We start from the raw sequence: 22,248 nt of genomic DNA on the forward strand, positions 1-22,248 counted from the left end.
GAACCCATAGAATTGATTTCATTCCATTTTGACATAAGGTCAGGGAGTTATAGCCTATTATTGCTCTTCCAAGGCGAAACAACAAGGTTGTAAATGCAGCAGGATACTTGGCTTAAGGTGTGGGCACTACATGTCCTGTCTAAACAACAGAATACTTAATTCAGGATACAATTACTTGATGTTTGGGGTATTGAGAAGGCAATTACACTTGCTTGTTCTCTGTATCTTGAAGAAGTCTTTTGCCTTCTTCCTCTCTTTTGATGGAGGTATAAAAAGACTTTGAACAATAAACATGGTCAGTTCAGTATTCACTGAATGTCCTCCCAATTCTATCCTGTGTCTCTGTCTTTTCTTTTGTATCTTTAAAAATTTCCTTTTTAAAATTAATTTTACTTAAATTAAAAACAATCTTATTTTACATATAAATCCCAGTTCCCTCACCTTCCCATCCTCTCATTCCCCCCAAAAACTCCCCATTCTACTCCCCATCCACTCCTCAGGGAGGCTGAGGTCTCCCATGGGGGATCGTCAAAGTTTGTCACATCATCTGGGGCAGGACCTAGACCCTCACCCGTGTATCTGGGCTGAGAGAGTACTCCTCCACAGGGAATGGGTTCCCAAAGCCCATTTGTGTACTAGGGATAAATACTGGTTCTACTGCCAGAGACCTCATAGATTGCCCGGGACCCTCAAACGACTCCCACATTCAGGGGCCTTGGTTAGAGCTTATGCTGTTTTCCCAGCTGTCAGACTAGGGTCTGTGAGCTCCCACTTGGTCAGATCAGGTCAGCTGTTTCTGTGGGTTTTCATAGTCTGGTCTTGACCGCTTTGCTCATTATTCCTCCCTCTCTACAACTGAATTCCAGGAATTTGGCTCAGTGCTTAGCTCTTTGTCTGCTTCTGTTTACATCAGCTACTGGATGAAGACTCTAGGATGGCATATGAGGTAGTCATCAATCTCATTATAGGGAATGGCCATTTAAGGTAGCCTCTCCACTATTGCTTAGATTCTTAGTTGGGAGTCATCTTTGTGGATCCATGGAGATTTAACTAGTGCCAGATTTCTTGTTAAGCCCCCTTCAGCTCCCTCTATCAAGGTATCTCTTTCCTTGCTCTCCTTCTCTGTTATTCCCCCAACTCAACCTTCCGATCCCCTTGTATCTTTAAAATTTCCTTCCTGCCATTCCTCAATCCACACTCCTCCTTCCAAGCATGGACCAGGCAGACTAGACAGCAGGACAAGAAAGAAGCTCTCCAAAATTGGGTTACTACATACTACTGCATTGGAATGACTATTGGGTCCACAAGTTTGGGATATGCAGGTCTTTCCCCCCGAGAAGTTTAATTTAAGACAAGTTGTCCCTTCTTGACATAGCTACTGACTTTGGCGCACTAGAAACTTGCTAAGAGGTGATAAGAAGCCTTCTGGAAAGATAAGGATTCTATGAAAATTTTGGCTTGTTTATAATATTATGCAGGCCTCAGAGGATTGCATAGCTTTTCAATAGCTAGATGTGCTAGCATCAACATTGACAGCATTTCTGGAATCTGTTCCTTTCAACTCTTACCCCTGTAGAGGGGAGATATCCCTCCTTCAGTCTGCGGAAGTATTTCATTTTCTCTTTGTACACTGCTGTCTCCAATCTCTGTATTTTACTAGGTTCTAGTTTATCTCCCACACACTTCTGATGTTCTCCTACAGCCATTCCACTCAAATGCAACTCTACCCAGGTTGCTTTGGTTTTCCTTTGTGGAGTAGAGGTAAGCCCTGGGTACTTCTACAAATCTATAAGTGGCAAGGTCAAGAATTTCTACAAAATCTACTACCTTTTTTTCCTAGAAGAAGTAAATTAGTCAATGAGTCTGACGTAATGTTTAACTTTATTGAGAAATAATAGGAAGTATCAGTTATTATATATGCAGTTAGTTGAGTTGATAATTATTCAAAGAAATAATATGCTTTAATTAATAGAAAACAATAACGCATAACACTTAATTACATATTCATTAAAATTTGAAGACTATTAGTTTAAGAGACTGTCAGAAAAGCTATTTACCAAAGGCCTAGGTTTTTCATTTGCATTGGGGGTTTGAATTAGAAACTTCATGGAGATTTGTGAGAGATCAGGTGGAAAGACACAGAAATCAGATTTTAAAGTTATCCAAATATACGGAGGAAAATGGCGCTTAGGAGAACAGATGCTGCTGCCACAGGAAGGATAGGATGGAGAGGGAGCACATGGAGACAAGGTTCAGGTGTGAGTAACCAATCAAGTCTCTGGATGTCTGAAGATCACTGGAAACAGTCTGTGCATTTTGAAAAAGAAATTATAGTGCTTTGTAAATGAACAGGGAAAGCAGCAACTTAAGAGTAAGAGTTGCAGGTGACAGGCACAAGAGAACAAGGGAACAGCAATGACATCATAAAGAATATGAGGCAGAGAGCCAATGCTCCATAGGATGGTCAAGAGAGGCAAAAACGAACAGGTTGAGTTGAGGCAGATGAGCAATGTAGACATGCCAGCAGTACGGGAGTCAAGTCAAGATGCAGCTACGGAAAGGTGATATTCAACATACAGTAGGTGTTCATAAAAGCATAGTGTGGAAAACCAGGAAAGCAATGGTAGACTTCTTCGAGGAATATGATGACAAAATAGCCTTTGCACTTAGACTCTTTCCTGTCCCCTTAGGTTCTCATCAATATGGATCTAAATACCAATCCTGTCATATCAACTTTTTATAAAAAGCAAGAGTTAAAAACACAGTTTCAAGATAAGCCAAAGTAAAATATTTTCCTCTTTAGATCCATGTATTTCTTTTGAACTGAAATAAAATATTTCACATATAGCCAAGAATATTTCACATATAGCCAAGAGCAACAGATTTATCATTGAATAAGCTTATCAAAAAGTTGTTTATATAGGTAGAGCATGACACACTTAAGATTTTCAACAAATTTTAAGGGAGCTGCTTCAACTTGTATAACTATATAAAAACAGATGTGAAAAATAAACCACATTTTTAGAAATCTGGTAAGCATACTTTACTAAAAGAAAGATTAAACTGGTAATTTGCAAAACATTACATTTTGGAAAAGGTGCATGTTTCTTCTGGAAAATGTACCTGTTGGGTCATGCGTGTTAAGAAAAGGAACAGATTGTGTTAGAACTTGGTTGGAAAGAATTGAACTCAGGAGAGTCAGGCATCCCTAGAAGAAACCTTAAGACAAAGTGAACTCTAGAACTAGGGACTGGCTTAGTAGAATGCTTTGCCTAGCATGTGCAAAGTCTTCGATTCAATCCTCAGCACTACAAAATAAAGAAAGTCCTTGGGGTGTATGTGGAATAGTTTTAGCCATTCCATTAACAATGGCTAAAATTAAGAAGCAGGGAAATCTTCAATTTGCTTACTTTGATATTATTATTATTATTAAAAACTTTGAATTCAGCTTTCAATTATAGGGAAATAAAATGAGTTTATTTTCCTATATTTGATTGCTCTTCAAAAAGATGCAATGATGGAAAGGTCGGAGAAGAAGAAAGATGCAAATGGACCAATATATATGGTTGTCTTGGTTAGCACTGCCTGTCAATTTGACTCAATCTCAATTGAGCAATTCCTTTTATCCAGTTGGTTTTTTGTGGGCATGTCTTAGAGGGACTGTCTTGACTAATAATTGATGTAGCAGAGCCAAGTCCACTGTGAGTAATTTCCTGGACAAGTGGCCCAGAGTTGTATAAGGAAGCTAGTGAGTGAGTCGAAGAGCAAGGCAGCAACCAAGTTACTACGCTGACTTCCGTCAATGCTGCGATGTGACTTAGAAGTGTAGGATGAAGTTTTTTGTCAGAGTATTTAATAACAGCAATAGAATGAAAGCATGAAAATCAAAGAGGGAAATAAAAATTCATAAAATAATGTAAGGTAAGTAGTATTCATTATTATTCGAATGGAAGTTAACTAGAGAGTTATAAAAGTGGAGAGTCAAGGCTGTCCCTTCATGAAGAAGGCCTATGTATGTGATTTATTTGTGAATGAAATCCCAGGAAAATGATAATGTGCATAACAGTGCATGCTAAAGAGCTAAGAAAATGTGTTGCCAATCAACAGTTTCCCCAAAGAAAACATGTATGTTGTTCCATTCTAATAAGCTATAAGATTTGTTACAGAAATCTCAGAGAAGTGAGGGGGGGAAGCTATGGGGAGGCTTGAGTGTAGTGATGATGCCTGAAACTGATTCAAGAGCTAATAGGGAGTCATTCTGGTTTTCAAGCAGGAAACTAACTAGAAATATTTAGATGCAGTGTCCTCATTATGGCAAACAAACCATTGAATTAAATGAAACTTCGCATACATAGTTAACGTTGCCATCCATTCTGTAGGCATTATGATTGGCATGTAATATGGTTATATGTTTAAATGATGAAAAGTTAGATTAAAAAACTCTGCCTGGGCAGTTATCAATTAACCCTTTAATGAAGACATATAAGGCATTTAATTTGAACATGTTGAAAATTACTGCAAAGTTGGTGCCCCCAAACTTGGTTTTAGATGCTCAGTTAAATGAACACAATGTGTTAGAGACTGGATTGTGCTTTACCAAAACTGAGTGGTTTTAGTAGTCTTCAAAGTTGTGAGAGGTAAGTTCCCATTGTTGAAGCCTCTCAGAGTATGTGAGTTTTATAGGTGAAACAGATGTGTCTTAGGAGATCCTTCACTAATATTCTTTCTCCATTCTTCCCAAAATAGTTTCTTGACTCTCTCACATAAAAGCATATGAAAGGCAGCCTAGAGAGGGTCATAAAGGGTAATTTAACATCACCGAACTGCCACATTTATTATGTAATTTGTTCCAGGTAGAAATATGCGATACAATGATCTATAAGTTGTCTTTCAAAACAACTTTATTGAAAAAAGTGATAGAAAAAGTGCACAATTTGTAATTCACAATTAATAGTCTTCTAATAGTATATGTACAACTAAACATATTAACCACAGTGGACAAGGAAAATAACAGTCCTTGATAACTTTTCTTAAGGATAATCAATAATTTATTTTTTATTGTCACAATTTAACACAATTATCTAGCTACATGACCAGTGTCACTACATATCACAGGAAGATTGTCCACCCACACATTACTGAGACAAAGACAACAGCCATTAATGTGTTAAATGTACAACAAGATGTGAAAAGGTGTTCCTTCATGTATAAGACAAGATGTGGCATGTAGTTTATTAGAAGATTTGATTTAGTATACACTATGCCAGGAAGTAAGCATAGACATGTTTTGGCATTGAATTATTAAAATAGAAAATAAGAAAATTAGAGAAATAAATCCAGATTTCAACTTACAATAGATACATTAAAATAGGAAATTAATTAGATACTTCGTTTTTTGTTCAATTTTTTCTTTCCTTTGTTTTTTCATTGTTTTATTTTTTCTATAAACAGGTGCTATGAATATATCGCAAGTTAAGGAAAGATATTAGCCAAAGAAGGTACTACCATATGAAAAACAACTTAAAAAGTACCAGATCTTTTTGCTTACAAAAAATTTAAACTGTAAAGTCACAAAATATATATAAAAATGCCACATTGAACGAGGCAATCATACTCTACCGAAACTGGTAGCTTGCTCTCTAAGCCCCTTGTCCCATTTTCCTGGTCATACGGTGGTCACCGACAGGAAGGCATTATGGACTTTCGTGCCATCTGGAGATTTGGCTCCATGGGTCATCAGTTCTTGGATTGTCATCCAGTTATCCAAAATTTTCTTGTTCCTCTTTTTCATCATCTTTTTGTGGCTCAGTTCAATGATGCTCAGCTCCTTCTTGCCCTCGCCACTGCTCTGTGGGCTCTCCTTCAGACACTCCAGCCGGCTCCGCATCATGAACTCCCGGCGCCTTCGTTGCTCCTTGGCCCGGACCAGGTGTTGCTTTCTCTCCTCCTTGCTCCAGTAGCGCCCCATTTTCATCTCACTCATGGTGTCATCATCTGTGGTCATGCCGCTGCGCTCCTCCTTAATCTTTAAGGCACGTTCCTTCAGAATTCGGTCTCGCACTGGTCTCTTGGTTATGTACCGGGTCCCGTCACTCCGAATTTTTACCTTCCATTCCATCTTGGGCTCTGAGCCCTTTTGCGATTCCTTGCACATGCTCACCAAGCTGAGCTGACTCTGGGCGTACTCCACGGCAGATTTCTGTTGAATTAACTGCATGTAGCTTTGATAATGCCGGGCGTGTGCTGGGATGTTGGCATATCTGTAGGCAGAGCTGTGGTAGGGAGAGAGGTAGGGGGTGTGCTCATTGACTGTGTTCTCCTGCTCCAGAAACTGGTGGTTCTCGAGACTCTTCTCAAGGCTTTCAATGCTGCATCCTTCGTTGTTGGTTTTGATGTTGGCAAATGTGTATTCCTTGGTGCTCAATCTGGAAGGGGACTGATGGGTTGTCACTGTGCTTCTCAGGTTTTTCTTATTGGCGAGGTTGATCATCCTTGGAAGGGAACTGTCAGGAGACCGGTCTATAGTTAGTGGAGTGCTTCTGCAGCTCTCAGCTGTATTGTATGCACTTGAGCTGTCCTTGTCTGACTTTTCTGGATGTTCCATGATGTCATCCAGTTTCCCCCTTGGTGTATCCAGGCTGGTGTTGCAATTTCGGAATCCTCCATCATGCAGTGTCCAGATATCTCCGTATTGGTCCGTCACTCTCTGGAGCCTGTGAGCCTGCATGATATTCTGGCACTCCAACTCAATGTTTCTTAGCTCTTCGTTGAGCAGCTGCAGCTCATGCTCCACCCCGTCCCGCTCCCCTTGGCTGCATTCAATTGTGCTGCTTGAGTAGTACAAGTCATAGTCTCCATGGTTTCGGATCTTCAGCTCCAATAACTGCTGGAATCCTTCACACACCTCATGGTTACCGGCACAGTCGGAGTCCAAGCACTCTCCACCAGCCAAGCTCTCGTTGCACTGAAGCTCGAGGCTTCCCAGGGTGTCTTGGCTCTGCCCCAGATCTCTCTTGCTCTTCAAAGATGTGCCATGGGGGCCCTCAACCGCATTCTCCTGCTCTGAGCTCTCATCATTCCGCAAACTCTCGTCTGTGCGCCCCACTCCGCTGTCCTTCTCCTGGTTGTTGGAAGAAGATGTTGCCGTGTCTGTTGTGCCCTCTTCTTCTTCCTGCTTCTTTGTCTGGAAAAACAAGAAACCATTTTGAGAAAAACAAGGCCTGCTGTACACTTGCTTGAAAAGCAATGTTCTGCGCCTAAGGTGCAGTTCCTAGAAGGAGCTCTATGTGGAGCGTGCATGCTAATTCTAGAAATTGCGACAATTAGCTCATGAAAGCCTTCTGCGGAAGGATATGGACCAAATAAGCACTTATTTCATGCCACCTCTGGCACTTGCTGGGTATAAACGAGACAGCATACCTGGAAATGAGGGATCTTTGGCATCAGGCTTTTCTCTCTGGGAAACCGAGGAAAAAATATATATGAAGTGACCCTAAACTTCCTGGGTGAAAACACACAGAAGAATAGCCAAGACAGAATATCTACATGTTCTTGGGCGATTCAGTGGTCTAGCACTTGGGAGCCACAATTACATAACTATTGCTGCCTCTTAAGTGGAGTAGAATAAGGTAGAAATTATCCAACGGTGATTTAGTGATTTATTTAGTGATTTACTTAAAGCACTGCTTGTACTGCCCATTTGCCAAGCATGACTTTACTTGCTCCCTGATACAGAATGACCTGGAGCAATACTGAAACAATGGGCCATTGCCCTTAACAACCCATTGACTCCCCTGTATGCCTCTATAAACTCTCATTTGGTGGCACATCCCCCCTTGTGGTTTTAGGTTAAAATAAAAAAGGAAAATGTGAACTGGACCCAGAATCAAAGCCTTGCTGGAGCTGTCCTAGCTTTGGTCCACCAGTGGCATACTCTTTCGTCACTGTCACTGGTGCCAGAGTGATAATTGCAGAAGGATTCCCACAGCATAAATTCAGAGGAAACTTTAGTGAAGATAGTAAGGCTGGCATCACAAAATATTAGACCCATGCTAACATGCTGTGCTGGAACTCACAAGCTACATCTTTGTCTGGTAGAAGAGGAAGCCCCACTCCAGACATATCTACGCTGTTGGTGGCAGTGTGGGCTGGAAGACAAATCTCTCCTCCTACTGTGCACATTACTTGTGGCCAGCATGCCCTGTTCCTAGATACATGGCCATGGTGCACCTCCAAATCAATGCTTTTCAGAATCGAGCACAACGTCCCAGAACTCAATCACATAAAAACAAAACAAAACAAAACAAAAAAACTCTTAGCCAGTAACTTACTGCAAAGATGAGACTTAGTTTTGGACAAATAGAATATGAAATGCATAGGCATAAACTCCTTTAATACCAAAATTCTTCATCAATGGCCCCTATGGCTTGGAGCCATCTTAACAGACATAAGCAGAAGTGGTTAGGCTAACTTGTGAGTGATGCCACACGTTCAGGCTCCTGTCCAGGATATGGTGCCCACAGAAAGGGAACTTGTTACCTGCTCTGTGGCCCTTCAGGGGGAGGTGCAGCTCTGGCTGGTTGGCCATCTGAACTGATGTCATCTCTGCAATGCCCAGATGCCAACCCTCCATGTCAACTTGAGTTTTTCAAAAGGATACATCTCTGGAAATGAGGTTTTTCTGCATGAGCAGGCCAGTGACAGGCTACCACCTTGACCTGTCTTCCTGGTTTAGGTGTATGAGCTAAGTCTTTAGTGAAGGGAAATACTTGTGCAGGTGAAGCAATCCCTTCAGGAGTCCCAGGCTATTCCCCCCCTTTGGAATCTGGGTGTAGAAGCACAATCGTAAGGTTCTACTTGGGAGACACTGTGCAGCTATTTTGTCTGACCAACATGGTAGTGTACTCACACTTAATAGCTTTACTATTTCCCCATACCTATTAGTTTCTCTCTGTGTGTGTTTTGTGAATCCATGCTAGTGACAATTGGTTTGATAGAGGCTGAAGGATTTTGTGGCTGTCAGAATACTCTTCTGAAAGCTTTCTATATATGAAGGACTTTGCTTCTGGAGAAGCAAACACTCCCTCCAGCCTACCCTGGATACTCTGGACAACAAGGGCCCTGATGGAGCTGCTAGCATAACTTACAATAATGCCACACAGAAACACCTCAGAAAATGCCCCACTCCTGGTTTAGAAGGAACGCAGCTTTCAGAAGGTGCACTTAAGAGTGGTTGTCAGTTTTCCTGAGTTACCCACACTCTTGGAGTCAAGGTGCTCTGAGACACTAGGAAGGGATGTCTGGCAGACTGGTGACTCTAAGAAATAATGCTAGATAAGCAGCACTTTGGCTTGGAATATTTCCTGAACAGTGACTTTTCTTGAAATGATCAGACAAAACTCTCAAGAAAGGAGTTCTGGAGACACACTGAGCAGAATTAAGTGCTTAACAAACTGCCCTTAGAATTTCTCAGACTAGTGCTGCCGGGTAGTGACTTCTTCCCCTCTCCTTGGTCATATGAGAGTTTCCTGTACCTTTTGTCATCACCAGGCTTGTGGTAGTACCTTGTGGCCCTTCTTTGGTAAATTCACTTTGGTTCTGTGTGCCCCTCTACTTTGTATGACTGTTATGGTTCCTTTAAAGGAATCTCGTGGCCGTTTCCCAGATAGCTCTGGTGTGTAAAGATCTCTGGCTCTCTCAGTTCTTGACCTGCCCATGTTAAGTCTGTTGAGTTTTCCAAGCTACTTGTAAGATTGCTATGTCAGCCTTGTCTAGCTAAAAGTAAATAGCTAGGAATGAATCCCTAGATTCATTAGAAATTTAGACTAGGAAAAGAAGCAAAACACAACAACAAAAGGCCACCAACAACATAAAAAATACAAAAGACTCCACCAGGAGCTTTGGAGGTGGCTTCACTTGAAAAGTCGATCCAATTACTGCATAAGACTTGCAATGAAAAGCCTTGATTCTAGATGACTTTAGCTTTTCCATTTGTTCACGAATATGATTCAGTTTTGACTTTCTTTCTATAACCTGGTAAATTTGTATTATAGTCTCCTGACTAACTGAAAGGCATGCAAACTTTGCATATATGTGTTTCTGTGTATTCCATTGTGTATTTATTAAATGGTATGTGTTTATTTGACAAAATGGAGAAATTATTTCAAATTGTCTCAAAATTAAAACCATTACTTGAAAAGTCCCTATTAGTTCAGATCATTAACTTATAATATGCTTGGGTTTATTGACCAGGTAGAATTGTATTTATTGTTGTTAGATACAAAACATGAGAGTCTAAATAAGTTTAAAAACTTGAAGCATATTTAACTATTAGTCAATGTACCTAGACTTCTTAAGTTTTATAAAGGACTATTCTGTAGGGTTATAAGTGTATTTTCATCTACTTTGGTGTGTGGTAACTAAAACTTGCTTTCTTCCTGGGTTGTGCTAAAGTTAATAAGATTTAAAAGTATATTTAACACATGTAATTCTATATGCAAAGAACAAAAAAATGAAATTAAGATATCTCCTGACAAGAAAAACAGAAGATAGTGTTTATGGATAAGAAATAATTTTGTGTGATATGACTAAATTGGCCCAGGATGGCAAGGGGGGAAAAGAAAGGAAGGAAGGAAGGAAGGAAAGAAAGAAGGAAGGAAGGTAGTAGAGCTAAACAAGTCTGAGAGTCTCTGTGCAGTCACAAGGGATCTGTTGAGCGTAAATCTTATACAAGAAATCTTGTGTTTTACCAGGTTAGCTGTAGTTAGGAAGAGATCATTTATATTAGTCTCTGAAAAGTAAGCATTAATACAGATATGAAACAAATATCTCAAATCTCTGTCTAAAACAAGTGATTTTCAAGTTATGTACTTGTTCTTAGTTTATAAAATTTGGGTAGTCCTGGTATTATGCTACCAATTGTGACTATTTTTAAATGCTGTATGCAGTGAAAGTAACTAATTTTTTGGTCTACAGTTAATTTTTATCAAAATTCTACTGGTTATTATTGTCTTTAGTTACCTATACTTCTGCTTTACCTGCAAAGCATTTGAACTCAAATACATGTGTAGAAAAGACTCCTAAGGAATCTTCCTTTTCTTATTTTAAATTTTATTACTATTACTCTTATGTTTTTTAGATTTTGTATATGAGAACTATGTTCATATCATCTCCATGCTTTCTTCTTCCCCATACAACTCCTCATATGCCCCTCCTCCTCTACTCCTTCATGAATTCTTTTGAAAATTTTATTGGTGTGTGTGTGTGTGAGTGTGTGTATGTGAGTATTTGTGTGAGTGTGTATATGTGAGTGTGTGTGTGAGTGAGTGTGTGTATGTGAGTGTTTGTGTGAGTGAGTGTGTGAGTGTGTGTATATGTGAGTGTGTGAGTGAGTGTGTGTGTGAGTGAGTGTGTGTATGTGAGTGTTTGTGTGAGTGAGTGTGTGAGTGTGTATATGTGAGTGTGTGTGTGAGTGTGTGTGTATGTGAGTGTTTGTGTGAGTGAGTGTGTGAGTGTGTATATGTGAGTGAGTGTGTGAGTGTGTGTGTGTGTGTGTGTGTGTGTGTGAATGCAACCTGCTGACTCAATTTGTGTTGCTCATGTGTGCATGTGTTTAGGGTGGATTGCTTAAAATTGGGTAACCTGTCAGGACTCATCACTGGAAAGAGTGGTTCTCCCTGACTAAACAACCCTTGTAGCTTTTTATCCAGGGGCAAGGTCCTGTGAGTGTTCCCCAGTCTGCCTTGCCATGTTATCTCGTGTTGCCACTAGGCAAGTCTTACTTAGATGGCCATACTAGTGAGCTCCCTTAAGTACAGCTTCCTTATCATGGATGAAGATGCAGTCTCATAGAAGACGTTCTAGCCCCTATACTTTCTCTTCTTGTCAAGCTCCCTGAGCCTTAGGTGTAGTAGTCGTTTTAAATATAACTTTTAGGGAAAACTACATTCATGAACAAGTTGGGTTTTTGATAAAAATGGGTATGGCTACAGAAAATTATGTATCTTTGTTTAAAGCTAAACTGTAACATGGGCTTTTTTGCTTATTTATGTCATGTTTTCCTCTTAAAACTTGATACCTGTACATATCAAGACTCTATATAACTTCATTATACAGTACCTTGACATAATGCCTGTAACTAAAATAAAAGAAGAGCAAATAGTATATTTAGCAAGGTACACCAGGCATCCTTGACTTAAGAACATTTCTTCTAAATGTCTTTGTTGCCATGAGAACTAAGCCAGAAAGAACTTGTACCTTCCCACACACATCACTCTCTGCTCTTATAGTAATGCCTCAGGAAAAAAATCAATGCCAACTAAACAGCATCACCAAAACCCACAAGGTTTTAGAAGTTGAAAAGTGATCTGTCATTCTAAATATTATTGTGAATGATTTACTGGGTTAAGTTACTTCTCAGGAAAACTTTTTCATCCATGCCTCAACTCAACTGACTAAAGAGCCCAGTGAGGGACCAAAATGGATCAGGAAAGAAATGAGTGTAACATCCCAAATGAAAAGGCCTGCAGGCCTGTGATGGAATCTGCTGCCTGTTTGTCCTTAGATAGTAATTGTGCTAGAGTTCTTATTAGCTTCACAATAAGACTGTAGTCTGTGATACAATGAATACTAGCATTTATATGCATGTTAATGGAGCTCAACAAATGAAATTCGAAGCAGCTAAGGTTTTAAAGCTAGAATAACTTAAAAAAGTGATTCTATTCCTCTACCAGCATTGGCCTCCCATCTCGTTTTTAGATATCTTCATTTGCCTTTTTGCTCTGCTAGGTTCTGTCTGTGCTCTTCCCTGTAGTTTACAATGATTCTATCTCTAGGAGTGAGCATCTGACTTTTTTTTTTAAAGTTCCTAACTTGTTTGGATTGCCTATACACAATGGTGACCATCTGTTTATGATTCTTTCCCTACACACAAGGATTTACTCCTCAACCCCAAATTTAACCACTCAACTAGACCCTAATTCAGCAGTAAGAAGCAAAAGTACTTATCACTGAACTTTCAAGACCAAAGAATGAATAAAGATAAAGAACTGAAATTACATCTGATCTGGATAATATCTGGGAATAATTTTCTTAACTAATAAAGTTCTGAGGATATGTTCTGGGAAAAGAATTAACATCTTTTATTAGTGACTGTCTATTATGGATCGGAACTAACTTTTTCAGGGATGGATATGAGCGGACGGATCCAGGTTGTCAGTACAATCATGCCATGTACTCAAGATCCCTTGTCTAGAAAGTGACTGATCACAGAGAATTGTGCAGCCTATGTTGAGGCATTCTATTGAGGTTGGGTTTATATGTCACAGATCTTACAATGAAAACATTCTCCTATCTTGTAAAAACATGAGACAATGCAGAAAGGCTAGTGTTTTTCTTACTTTACATACAGTTGGAAACATATAAACCATGCTGTACGAATCACTGCACAATGACTCCACAGCAGCTGTCTAACCCAAGGCAGTGTAGAAAGTTAACCTCAGTATAAAGCCATCATTAATGTGCCTCTGAATTTAACTTGTTAAGCTGACTTTGCATTCATTGTCACTGGTCTATGAAAAACTGTGTATATGAAAATCTCCATTCAAATCCCAGAGTTCCTTGCAGTTAACATAATGCCTTGCTGTTATTTATCACTGCCTTCTAGAACAATGCCTGACAGACAGTGTTTCTGACAGGGTATTTCTAATGCAATAGCATTGCAAAAGATGCTTTAAAGGTTTCTGTACTTCTCATCAGTTTTCAATCTTACGGTGAAGAAAAATTTCCACACAATGAGAATCTAACCTCGGGGACATTTGGTGTTCCTTCACAAGCCCTCACATTTGTATTACATCTGATGAGTAGGCAGCATTTGGCACTGTATCACTTTACCTAGACAGGATCCCTCCCTAACTTCTTTATTCCGATGTCCCCTTGTCAATTCTGTATCGGGTTACATTTTGTATCTAAGAAAGAAAAAGCCTGGAGCAAGGGTTTTCTTGTTTGTAAGCAGCTGCTGCCAACAAAAGATATCTTTATTTGTGGCCTGTGTTGAAGTCATACATAAAAATTCCAACCCAACCTATACTGCAAAACAGCTGCTACCCTGCAACATCACTTCTGAGCACTGACTGGGAGAGGGGCCAGGGACAATCCTGACCCACATTGTTCCTGGCTGGGTTGACAGTGGAGTTTACTGTCTCAGGGTGTAGCTACTACATTTTGTTTGAGATGGTAGCATGAAAACGTTATTTCATTATTCAGTTTGGTGAGGTGTTAGAATGTCTATGTTTCACATGGTTAAATCTGTTAAGATTTTAAAAAAAACTAAACATCTTTGAAGATGAGTTAATAATTAATGTTCCGGATAGGATGATAATTGACAGAGAAATGTTAACAAGATTATGTCAGGCAGATGAAGGACATGAATTACAATAAGAATCTAGGTCATATAGTCCTGTTTTTTATGGAGTGTGAAAATAACACAAATAAGAGGAGTCCTATACTTACTCTACCCTAGCCATGCTGTCATTTCCCCTCATTGTGGATTCATTAAGGTCAGGAGCTCTCTTATTTTTTAAACATTCTCAGCAGCAAGGATGGTACTTGGAACATAATAGGACTTCAAATTTTTGTTGAGTGAATATGTAACCTTAAGACAATATGATGTTAATAACCTCAAATTACGTTGTGCGACATGCATATAGCAGCCACGGGGCTAAAGATCACTGTTATGGTTGTTCAGGAGTACACAGGTGTGATTAACCCATGAATTATACAAATCTTCATATCATTTCTTCCTTTATCTGCAGCTTAGCTATCACATAGAAACATTTATATTGTAAAGTTCAGATTTCCATTTTTGAAGTTACCCTATAGTTGATAACTAGTTGTTCCTAGCTGGCATATCCAAATGTAGCCACCTTTACTATTAAGTTTCTGTGAATAACATTAAAAACTACCTGTTTCCCATTTAATGTTACTGTGTTAACAATAATTCTCAGGCTTCCCAGCCTGGAAATATTCTTAACAGACAAGATACATCTTCTTTCTGCTTCATTTGAGAAGAACATTTGCTCAAAAAGATTATCATTACAGAGGTGTTTGATCAGACCCTTGACTGTGTTTTCTTACCCATTAAAGAAAACTAGCGACATTTCCAGTGATGCCGTTCAGGTTGGTGGCCCTACCTGCTGCAGCTCATTGGCTGTGTGCTGGGCTCCTTCATTATGTTCTTCCTCTAGCATCTCTGAGTTTAATTCCTCTAAGAATTCATTCCTTTCATCTTCCAGCCAGCCTTCATCCAGCTGCAAAGGAACACATTAGTACAACATCACATTATATTAGTGAGACCCATGCTAAAACAGGGTAAGCCTCAATGGCTGACCAGCTCTCTTCTGAGCGGCAGCCCCCTGTCGTCACCTCTCAGAAAGAAGAAAAGGTGAGACAAAAAAGAAAGAAAAGGATTCTTAGGCCTTTTATATCCTCTACTGAAACAGCTTTAGAGTTTTCTTTCTAACTGAGTAAATCCCGTGGCACAGAACATTACCTTCTTTCAAAACCCATGAAAGCATACTGCATAATCCACAGCTGGCATGCTCATTATCTCCCGAGGCCCTGGGTTAAAAGAACTGCAGTGGTTCTGATAGGGCTATGAGACAATTGGGTTTTTACCCTTAACAACATCCCGCAGTGTGACTAGATACAAAGTGCCTCCAAAAACCAGATTTTACCCTCATGCTTTATTTTTGATTTATTTTTTTAGTTGATGACTCAAGTTAGCAAGGTAGAAGCTTGCCATAAAAGAAGTGATAGACAACACTGATTTTATCTGGTTAAAAAAAAGTAAAAATAGAAAACCAAAACCAAAAACTAAAAATGAATCACCCAAACATTTACTTATTTTCTCTTTCTATTTCTCCTTTTCTTTCTCTTACTCTCTGTCACTGTGTGTGTGTGTGTGTGTGTGTGTGTGTGTGTGTGTGTGTGTGTATGAATCTGTATGTGTCTATATTCCATGGGACCCGTAGGAAAGCCAGAGTACATCTTGTTGGGAGTAGGTTCTCTCTTGGCACCCGGTGGCTTCTGAGAACCAAACTCAGGCCATTAGGCTAGATAGAAAGTAACTTTATCTACTGAACCATCTCATTGGCACCTAAGTTCTTTAGGGAAACAACAACAATAAAAAAAGCAATCTTAGCCACACCTGTTTATTTGCAGGGTTCTGAGAATGATCCGAGGCCTCAAACATGTTAAGCACATATTGTACCATGGAGGGCACCCCAGCTTCCATCACATTAGTCCTAAGGATCCTAGCCAATGTGGTATTTAAAGGTAATAGAGTGATGCACAGTTCTGTTTGTGGGCAATGGATGTAAATGTTCATGTGAGGCACTTTCAGCACTCATTCTAACAAATCCTGTTAGCTTATTCAAACAAAGAGAGGTAGGAAGCTGGAGACTGCTGTCACAGTATGACAGCTGTTGCCTGCCAATGCAGATAATTGGCCTCCACGTGAATTTCTGGAGCTGGAGTACATACATTAACTGTTTATGCTCATTAAATGACCTGTAGTGACATCAAAACTCTGCTGTACTCTGTGCCACAAAGAAAACAGGTGTCTAATGAGAGCAAAAGGACAATAGTTGGCGGTGTTTTCAGTAAGAGACCTTTAAGTCAAATGGATGTCTAAAAACTTGAAAATAGGACATTAAATGGTACCACAAGCACTCACACACATGCATGACATTAATTAACAGAAGGCAGATCAGGAGTTGACATTTGTTTTGACAAAACACCTGGGCGAGGGAAAACCCACTGAGGAATTGTCTCCATCAGAATGGCCCATGGGCAGGTTTGTGTAGACATGTTTTAGTTGTTAATTGGGGTAGGAGGTACTATCTCTGGGTGGGTGGGTCTATGGTATTTTAGGGAAGGTGGGTGAACAAGCAAGCATGCAGCATCCTCTATGGACTCTTCTACAGCTCCTGCCTCCAAGATCTTGCCTTGAACTCTTACCCTGGCATCCCTCAGTGATGGGGTAAAACAAACAAGCAAACAACCCTTTCCTCCCCAAATTGCTTTTAGTTGTGGTGTTTATCACAGCAATGGAAAGCAAACTAGAACACATGGATTCCATGGTGGCCATTAAAGCCCACACAGAATTACATTACCTCAGATCTAACAGCATGCTAAAGTATGGTCAAATTTATCTGTCCATATTTTTCCAAATGTTGCAGAGAAAGGTGTCCAAATGACTGTGCTAACTAAGAATTCTGTATTCCTTAGTCCTTTTATAAAGAGCCATGAAGCTGCAGAATTCAACTCCAAACAAAATTACCTCAAGCTAATAATGTGTGCCTCTTAGAAATGCAGCAAGGATGGTTTTCTTTAACCAAGTCAAAGCTAGATGCTTTCTAATTGTATAGGAACAGTCTTCTGAGGACTCAATCGAGTGGAGAGAAAGCTGAGAACAAGGTAGAAATGATTCCTGTGACTAAGTCACCATCTGTAGAGGTGGTGATATTTTCTTTGTACTCTAGCAAATAAAACTTGCCTGAAGATCAGAGGGCGGAGCTAGCCACTAGCTAACCACAGAGGTCTGGAAGTCTGTACAGAAATACACAGGAAGTGATGTCACTGGGTGGAGAGAAGAATATAAGGTGGGAAGAGACAGGAGCTCCATCTCTTTTTGGTTTGGTTTGAGGATTTCTTTGAGGAAAGAACTCCAGTGGCTGGCTTCTCTGCTTCTCTGATCTTTCATCCCCCTAATATCCAACTCTAGGTTTTTATTATTAAGATCAATTAGAACCCATGCTACATGTAGGCACCTGTGTGTCTGTCTTGTAGGCTGGGGCACACAGCACTGTAGGAGCAGAGGACTTCCCCCTTGCTCCGTCTCTCCATGCGGCAACTCTGCAACACTCATTTCTCCACAGTTCATGTGCTACTTGAGCTGAACTGCTAGGAAAGAAGGAGCAGCTTCACAGGAGAGGCACTGTTTCTGCCCAAAATAGGTCATGCGTAGCACTGCAGAGAAAAGGACGGAGTACACCATCTCAAAAGAGTGGCTCCAAGTTTGTCCGAAAGCCCTCGCTGCCCCCATCTCCCGAGGGGAACAGGATAGAAAAGCAATATCTGTAATGGTCTGAGGAAGAAAATGGGCAGGAAATGAAAGAAAGGTGACAGGGAATGAAGGAAATGAGTTATTTAAAAATATTGCACAGATGCACAGTACTGCCCCCAGAAAGCACATAGATCATTTTCAAGAGTCCAGAGAGCATTCGGAACATTTTAGAACACGTTAGAGAAAGCACACAGTGTGCTTTCCCATTCTCCCTGCTTAAACTACACACTCACACAATACAACAAGATAAGCTGAATTTGATAGACACAGATAGCAAATGGAAAAACAGGATTCATCTTTTTTTTTCAACTATAACATGTTCCTTGTAATTCTATTTTTAAAGGTACAGTGTTATGATGAATTTTCTTGGATGATTTCACTGGAAATCCAATTTTCAAAGCCACTGTGTCTTTTATAGTGACATACAGAGCCTTTTTCGGGACCAACGGCAAAGGCAATCCTGGTTTGAGCTGGTGGCATGGTGTTCTGTGGCATTGGAGGCTGTTATCAAAGATGGAAAGAGTCTGATTGGATGATTCACCCTCCAACATTGACTCTTGCAGGGGAAAGGTCAGAAGGGCAAGGCAGATAGTCACCCTTTGCCAGGCAGAGGTATCTTGCAAACAGTAGCAGGGTCCAGTCTTAAGCCATTAATACCTATTATTTCTATTGCCCATTATGACGGGCTGTGGAAAATGCTTCAGTTCTAAATTCATGAATTCCCCAGCAGCTACATGTGAAGACAAGAAATTACCTTATAACAAATCTTTCTACAACAGGGATGGCTACTCAATTCATTTCAACTTACCACGAACTTAACTGTGTGTGTGTGTGTGTGTGTGTGTGTGTGTGTGTGTGTGTGGTATTCTTTATCTTTTCTTTCCTTTTTTTTTTTAAGAAAATGGGATCAATGAGATAATTGGCTCAAGAATCTTCCAGATAACTGGTTCAATTTCAAATGTATTTTAAACATTCCCTCCTAGCAAGAAGGTACTCCATTCTGGCATATGGGCTCAGGTGTGTAGCTTTACCCTGCTCCAGGCTACAGCTGACTTTATGAGAACCATTTAGAATGGTCAAGGGCATAAAGGAAATATATGTGGAAAGAGTGATCTTTTATAACCACTATATTCAAGTCAGGACCCAGCCTGACACTGAAATACAGTTACTCAGTGTAATTTATAGACAGAACATAGTTAGAATCTGAAAAATATCAGATCAATAACCTAGGAGACAAGCGGTGACATAACTAACTTCCCTCACATTAGTGACAGGTGGCCAGGACGATGACAGTGAGCTCTCCCTTCTACATTCGATGGGACAGGGAAAGAATGTGAAGAGAGACATGAGTTAAGTACCTTTCTCCCCCACTACCTCGCCTTTCCTCTGATGACATTTTCCTCTGTCAAGATAGAAAAGTTTCCCTTTTGAAGCATCATTTTGGGCAGCAGAAAAATGTTTTTGTCACATTAATTATGGAAAAGAACTCATTTCCTCCACGGAACTACACCAGAGATATTTCATTTGATAGTTATTTTAGGAGGATTTAAGATAGCTACATATGCTAATATTTTTCTCATTAGAGAATCCTCCATGATGCCTTAATATGCCAATTATGTATTTTAGATGGAAGCCTAGAGGAAGGGTCAACACAGAATTTAAAATAATCTGAAGTCAACTATGTCTCACTTGTTAATTCATTTAAGAAACTATCAAGCAGAGGGAGGGAGAGAGAGGGATAGGATTCCATTTTGTGTGTTTTAATTTTTTTCCCTAAAACTGGTTGTTTAGCTGCCTTTATGGAGTCTTTAGCAGGGTTTTTTGGGGTGAGGTTAGGCAGTCACCATCAGCCTTGCAGTGTTCTGCAATGTAGCCTTGCAGGAATGCATACACTTTCATTCATGAGCTCAGTGACCATAAAAGTCCAGACTCAAGACCCCACTCTGTCCTACCTGCATGTCGGGCCTAGCGACGAGCAGCACAACGCTCTTACACTCCTCACTAGACAGCAGAGCCACGGCCTCTTCTCGGTTCTGGATGTCTTCCCCATTTATCTAGAGAACAAATGAAAGTGGCACATTAGTTTCTATTTCCACAATGCTGCACACAATAAATGGCAAATATCAGCTCATTTATGGTGAATGTATGGACAATGAAGCTCCCACAATGGGCTCATCTTCGCCCCTCCGTGGAAAGTGCCTTCACTCAATTACACGCGTGCAGTAAGAGCCATATCGATCCCTGAAGGATGGTGGACATCACAGGAAGCAGTTATGTTCATAAATGTCCAACCTGCGCCCTGGCAACATACATCTAGCAACACAATTAACCAGCCCCTGACAGGTGACGTTCATCTTTCTCCGCTCAGAGTAATGGAAGTGTCACTCTGAGATAATAGTGCTGGGGGAAGCGGCCAGCAGTTCCACAACTGAAATCCGTCATCCTGCACGCTCCCGGGAGCCAATTAGGGAGCTGCAGACTGCCCCTGAGCGGGCTGCGCGCCCAGACTGCTGCTGACCTGGGCTCAGTTAATCACTTAGTATTTGTGTGGGAGCCTGACTCAGTTGTCCGAGCTTCACTCCGCCTATATCCCAAATGCGTCTAATCCAAAAGGAGAATAGATCTTTGGGACCCTGCTCCTAGCACTCAAATCTTTCTTAGACTTACCCATTTCCTCTTTCAAAAAAAAAACGCAACATTTTAAATATATTTGGAAATTTACTTGGCTTTAAGTAAAATTGACTTTAAATAGTGAGGGAAAGAAACCAACCTTTCATGAGCTTTTTTATTTTATTTTTTATTTTTAAATTTAAATTTAATTTAGAAACAAGGTTGCTTCACATGTCATTTCCAGGTCCCTCTCCCTTTCCCTCCCCTCCTCCCATGCCCTCCCACCAACCCCCCCCAATATCCCCTCATTTCCCCAGGGAGGGTGAGGCCCTCCATGGGGGTGTTCATAGTCTGTCATTTCATTCAGGGCAGGGCCTAGACCCTCCCCCAACAGTTCAGGGTAAGAATACATCTCTCATTGTTGGATGGGAGCTTGATTGTGTAGAAAAAAAGAATCCTACAGCACCCAGACATTATCCTAGGTTCTAAGAATAAAGCAAGCATCCTTGGACTCCATTTCTCCATTTCGTGTTCAGATGTGTTTATTTTTAATTTAGCAAATTTTCTTTGGATGCTTAAAAAGTCATTTTGTTTTATTGATTTGTCAAATTCATAGAGGCAGTATTTTTTATTTCTAGCGTATTACCAAGATATGTGGGAATTTCAAACAGAGGAAGCTGCTAAATGAACACTAATTATGTAAGTTAAACAGAGAGGACATGTAGCCAAGCTAGCCATTTTTTTTTCCTCTAGTGATTTCCTGTTTTCACTTGTGGGTCACTGGGATTCCGGCTGATTCACACGAATAGACAGGGTTACCAGAAAACAACAAAATCAGCCCTAGAATCTCACTTTGGACAACAGAGAATAATCCTAATCCCCTAAACCCTTACTAGAGATGTCTATGGGCTTCTGACCATTTCATGGCACTTCTTAATTTAGGTTCAATGCATCTGTCTCATTCTAGGCATATTTGATTCTAAATGCCCTGTGATTTCTGATATGGCTAATCTCCATCTCTTTTTTGCCTGGGATTTCATACTCACTACTTGCCCCTCCAGTTTTCACTCAAACGTAGTCATACTTTCCCTTTCTTCACCCAGTTTCACCTGCTGTCAATCTGCTCTTCATCTCTACTTCCCTATTGTCGATATCATGATTGCTAACTTAGACTAGATGCTCATAATGGCTTGTTCAGAGGGTTGTGGTAAAGGAAAGGCTTAGCATTATCCTATAGATGCACTGTGTTACATGTCTGTCTGTCTGTCTATCTATCTATCTATCTATCTATCTATCTATCTATCCATCCATCCCACTGTGAAGGCAAACTCTATCCTGCTAAGTAAAGGAAACATAGTAAAATCTACAAATATACTTAAATCCGAAGTAGTAGGTCTGTTTCTGTCTAGACAGGTATTTATTTTAGATGTCGTTTTAAGTCTTAGGAAGTCACCAACAGGGTAGCATGTTTGCTTTTTCAGTCCCTCTGTAGTTGACACTCAGCTTTCTTTGTA

At 40.2% G+C, this 22,248-nt stretch overlaps 1 protein-coding gene across 1 annotated transcript in view; it reads right to left on the minus strand.

Annotated features, from left to right (window-relative positions):
• Positions 1 to 5,058: 5,058 nt before the first annotated feature.
• The window catches only part of Pdzrn4 (PDZ domain containing ring finger 4), a 344,244-nt gene continuing 327,054 nt past the window's right edge, over positions 5,059 to 22,248 (minus strand). Inside the window, exons 8-10 of the mRNA XM_005067131.4 lie at positions 20,077 to 20,178; positions 15,189 to 15,305; positions 5,059 to 7,183 (exon numbers count right to left, since the gene is read on the minus strand). Of these exons, the coding sequence (XP_005067188.1) occupies positions 5,666 to 7,183; positions 15,189 to 15,305; positions 20,077 to 20,178 (1,737 nt within the window). The 3' untranslated portion in view covers positions 5,059 to 5,665. The remainder of the gene's footprint in view (positions 7,184 to 15,188; positions 15,306 to 20,076; positions 20,179 to 22,248) is intronic.

Source organism: Mesocricetus auratus, unplaced genomic scaffold (genome assembly GCF_017639785.1).
Source record: "Mesocricetus auratus isolate SY011 unplaced genomic scaffold, BCM_Maur_2.0 Super-Scaffold_100010, whole genome shotgun sequence".
In the NCBI taxonomy this organism is placed as follows: domain Eukaryota; kingdom Metazoa; phylum Chordata; class Mammalia; order Rodentia; family Cricetidae; genus Mesocricetus; species Mesocricetus auratus.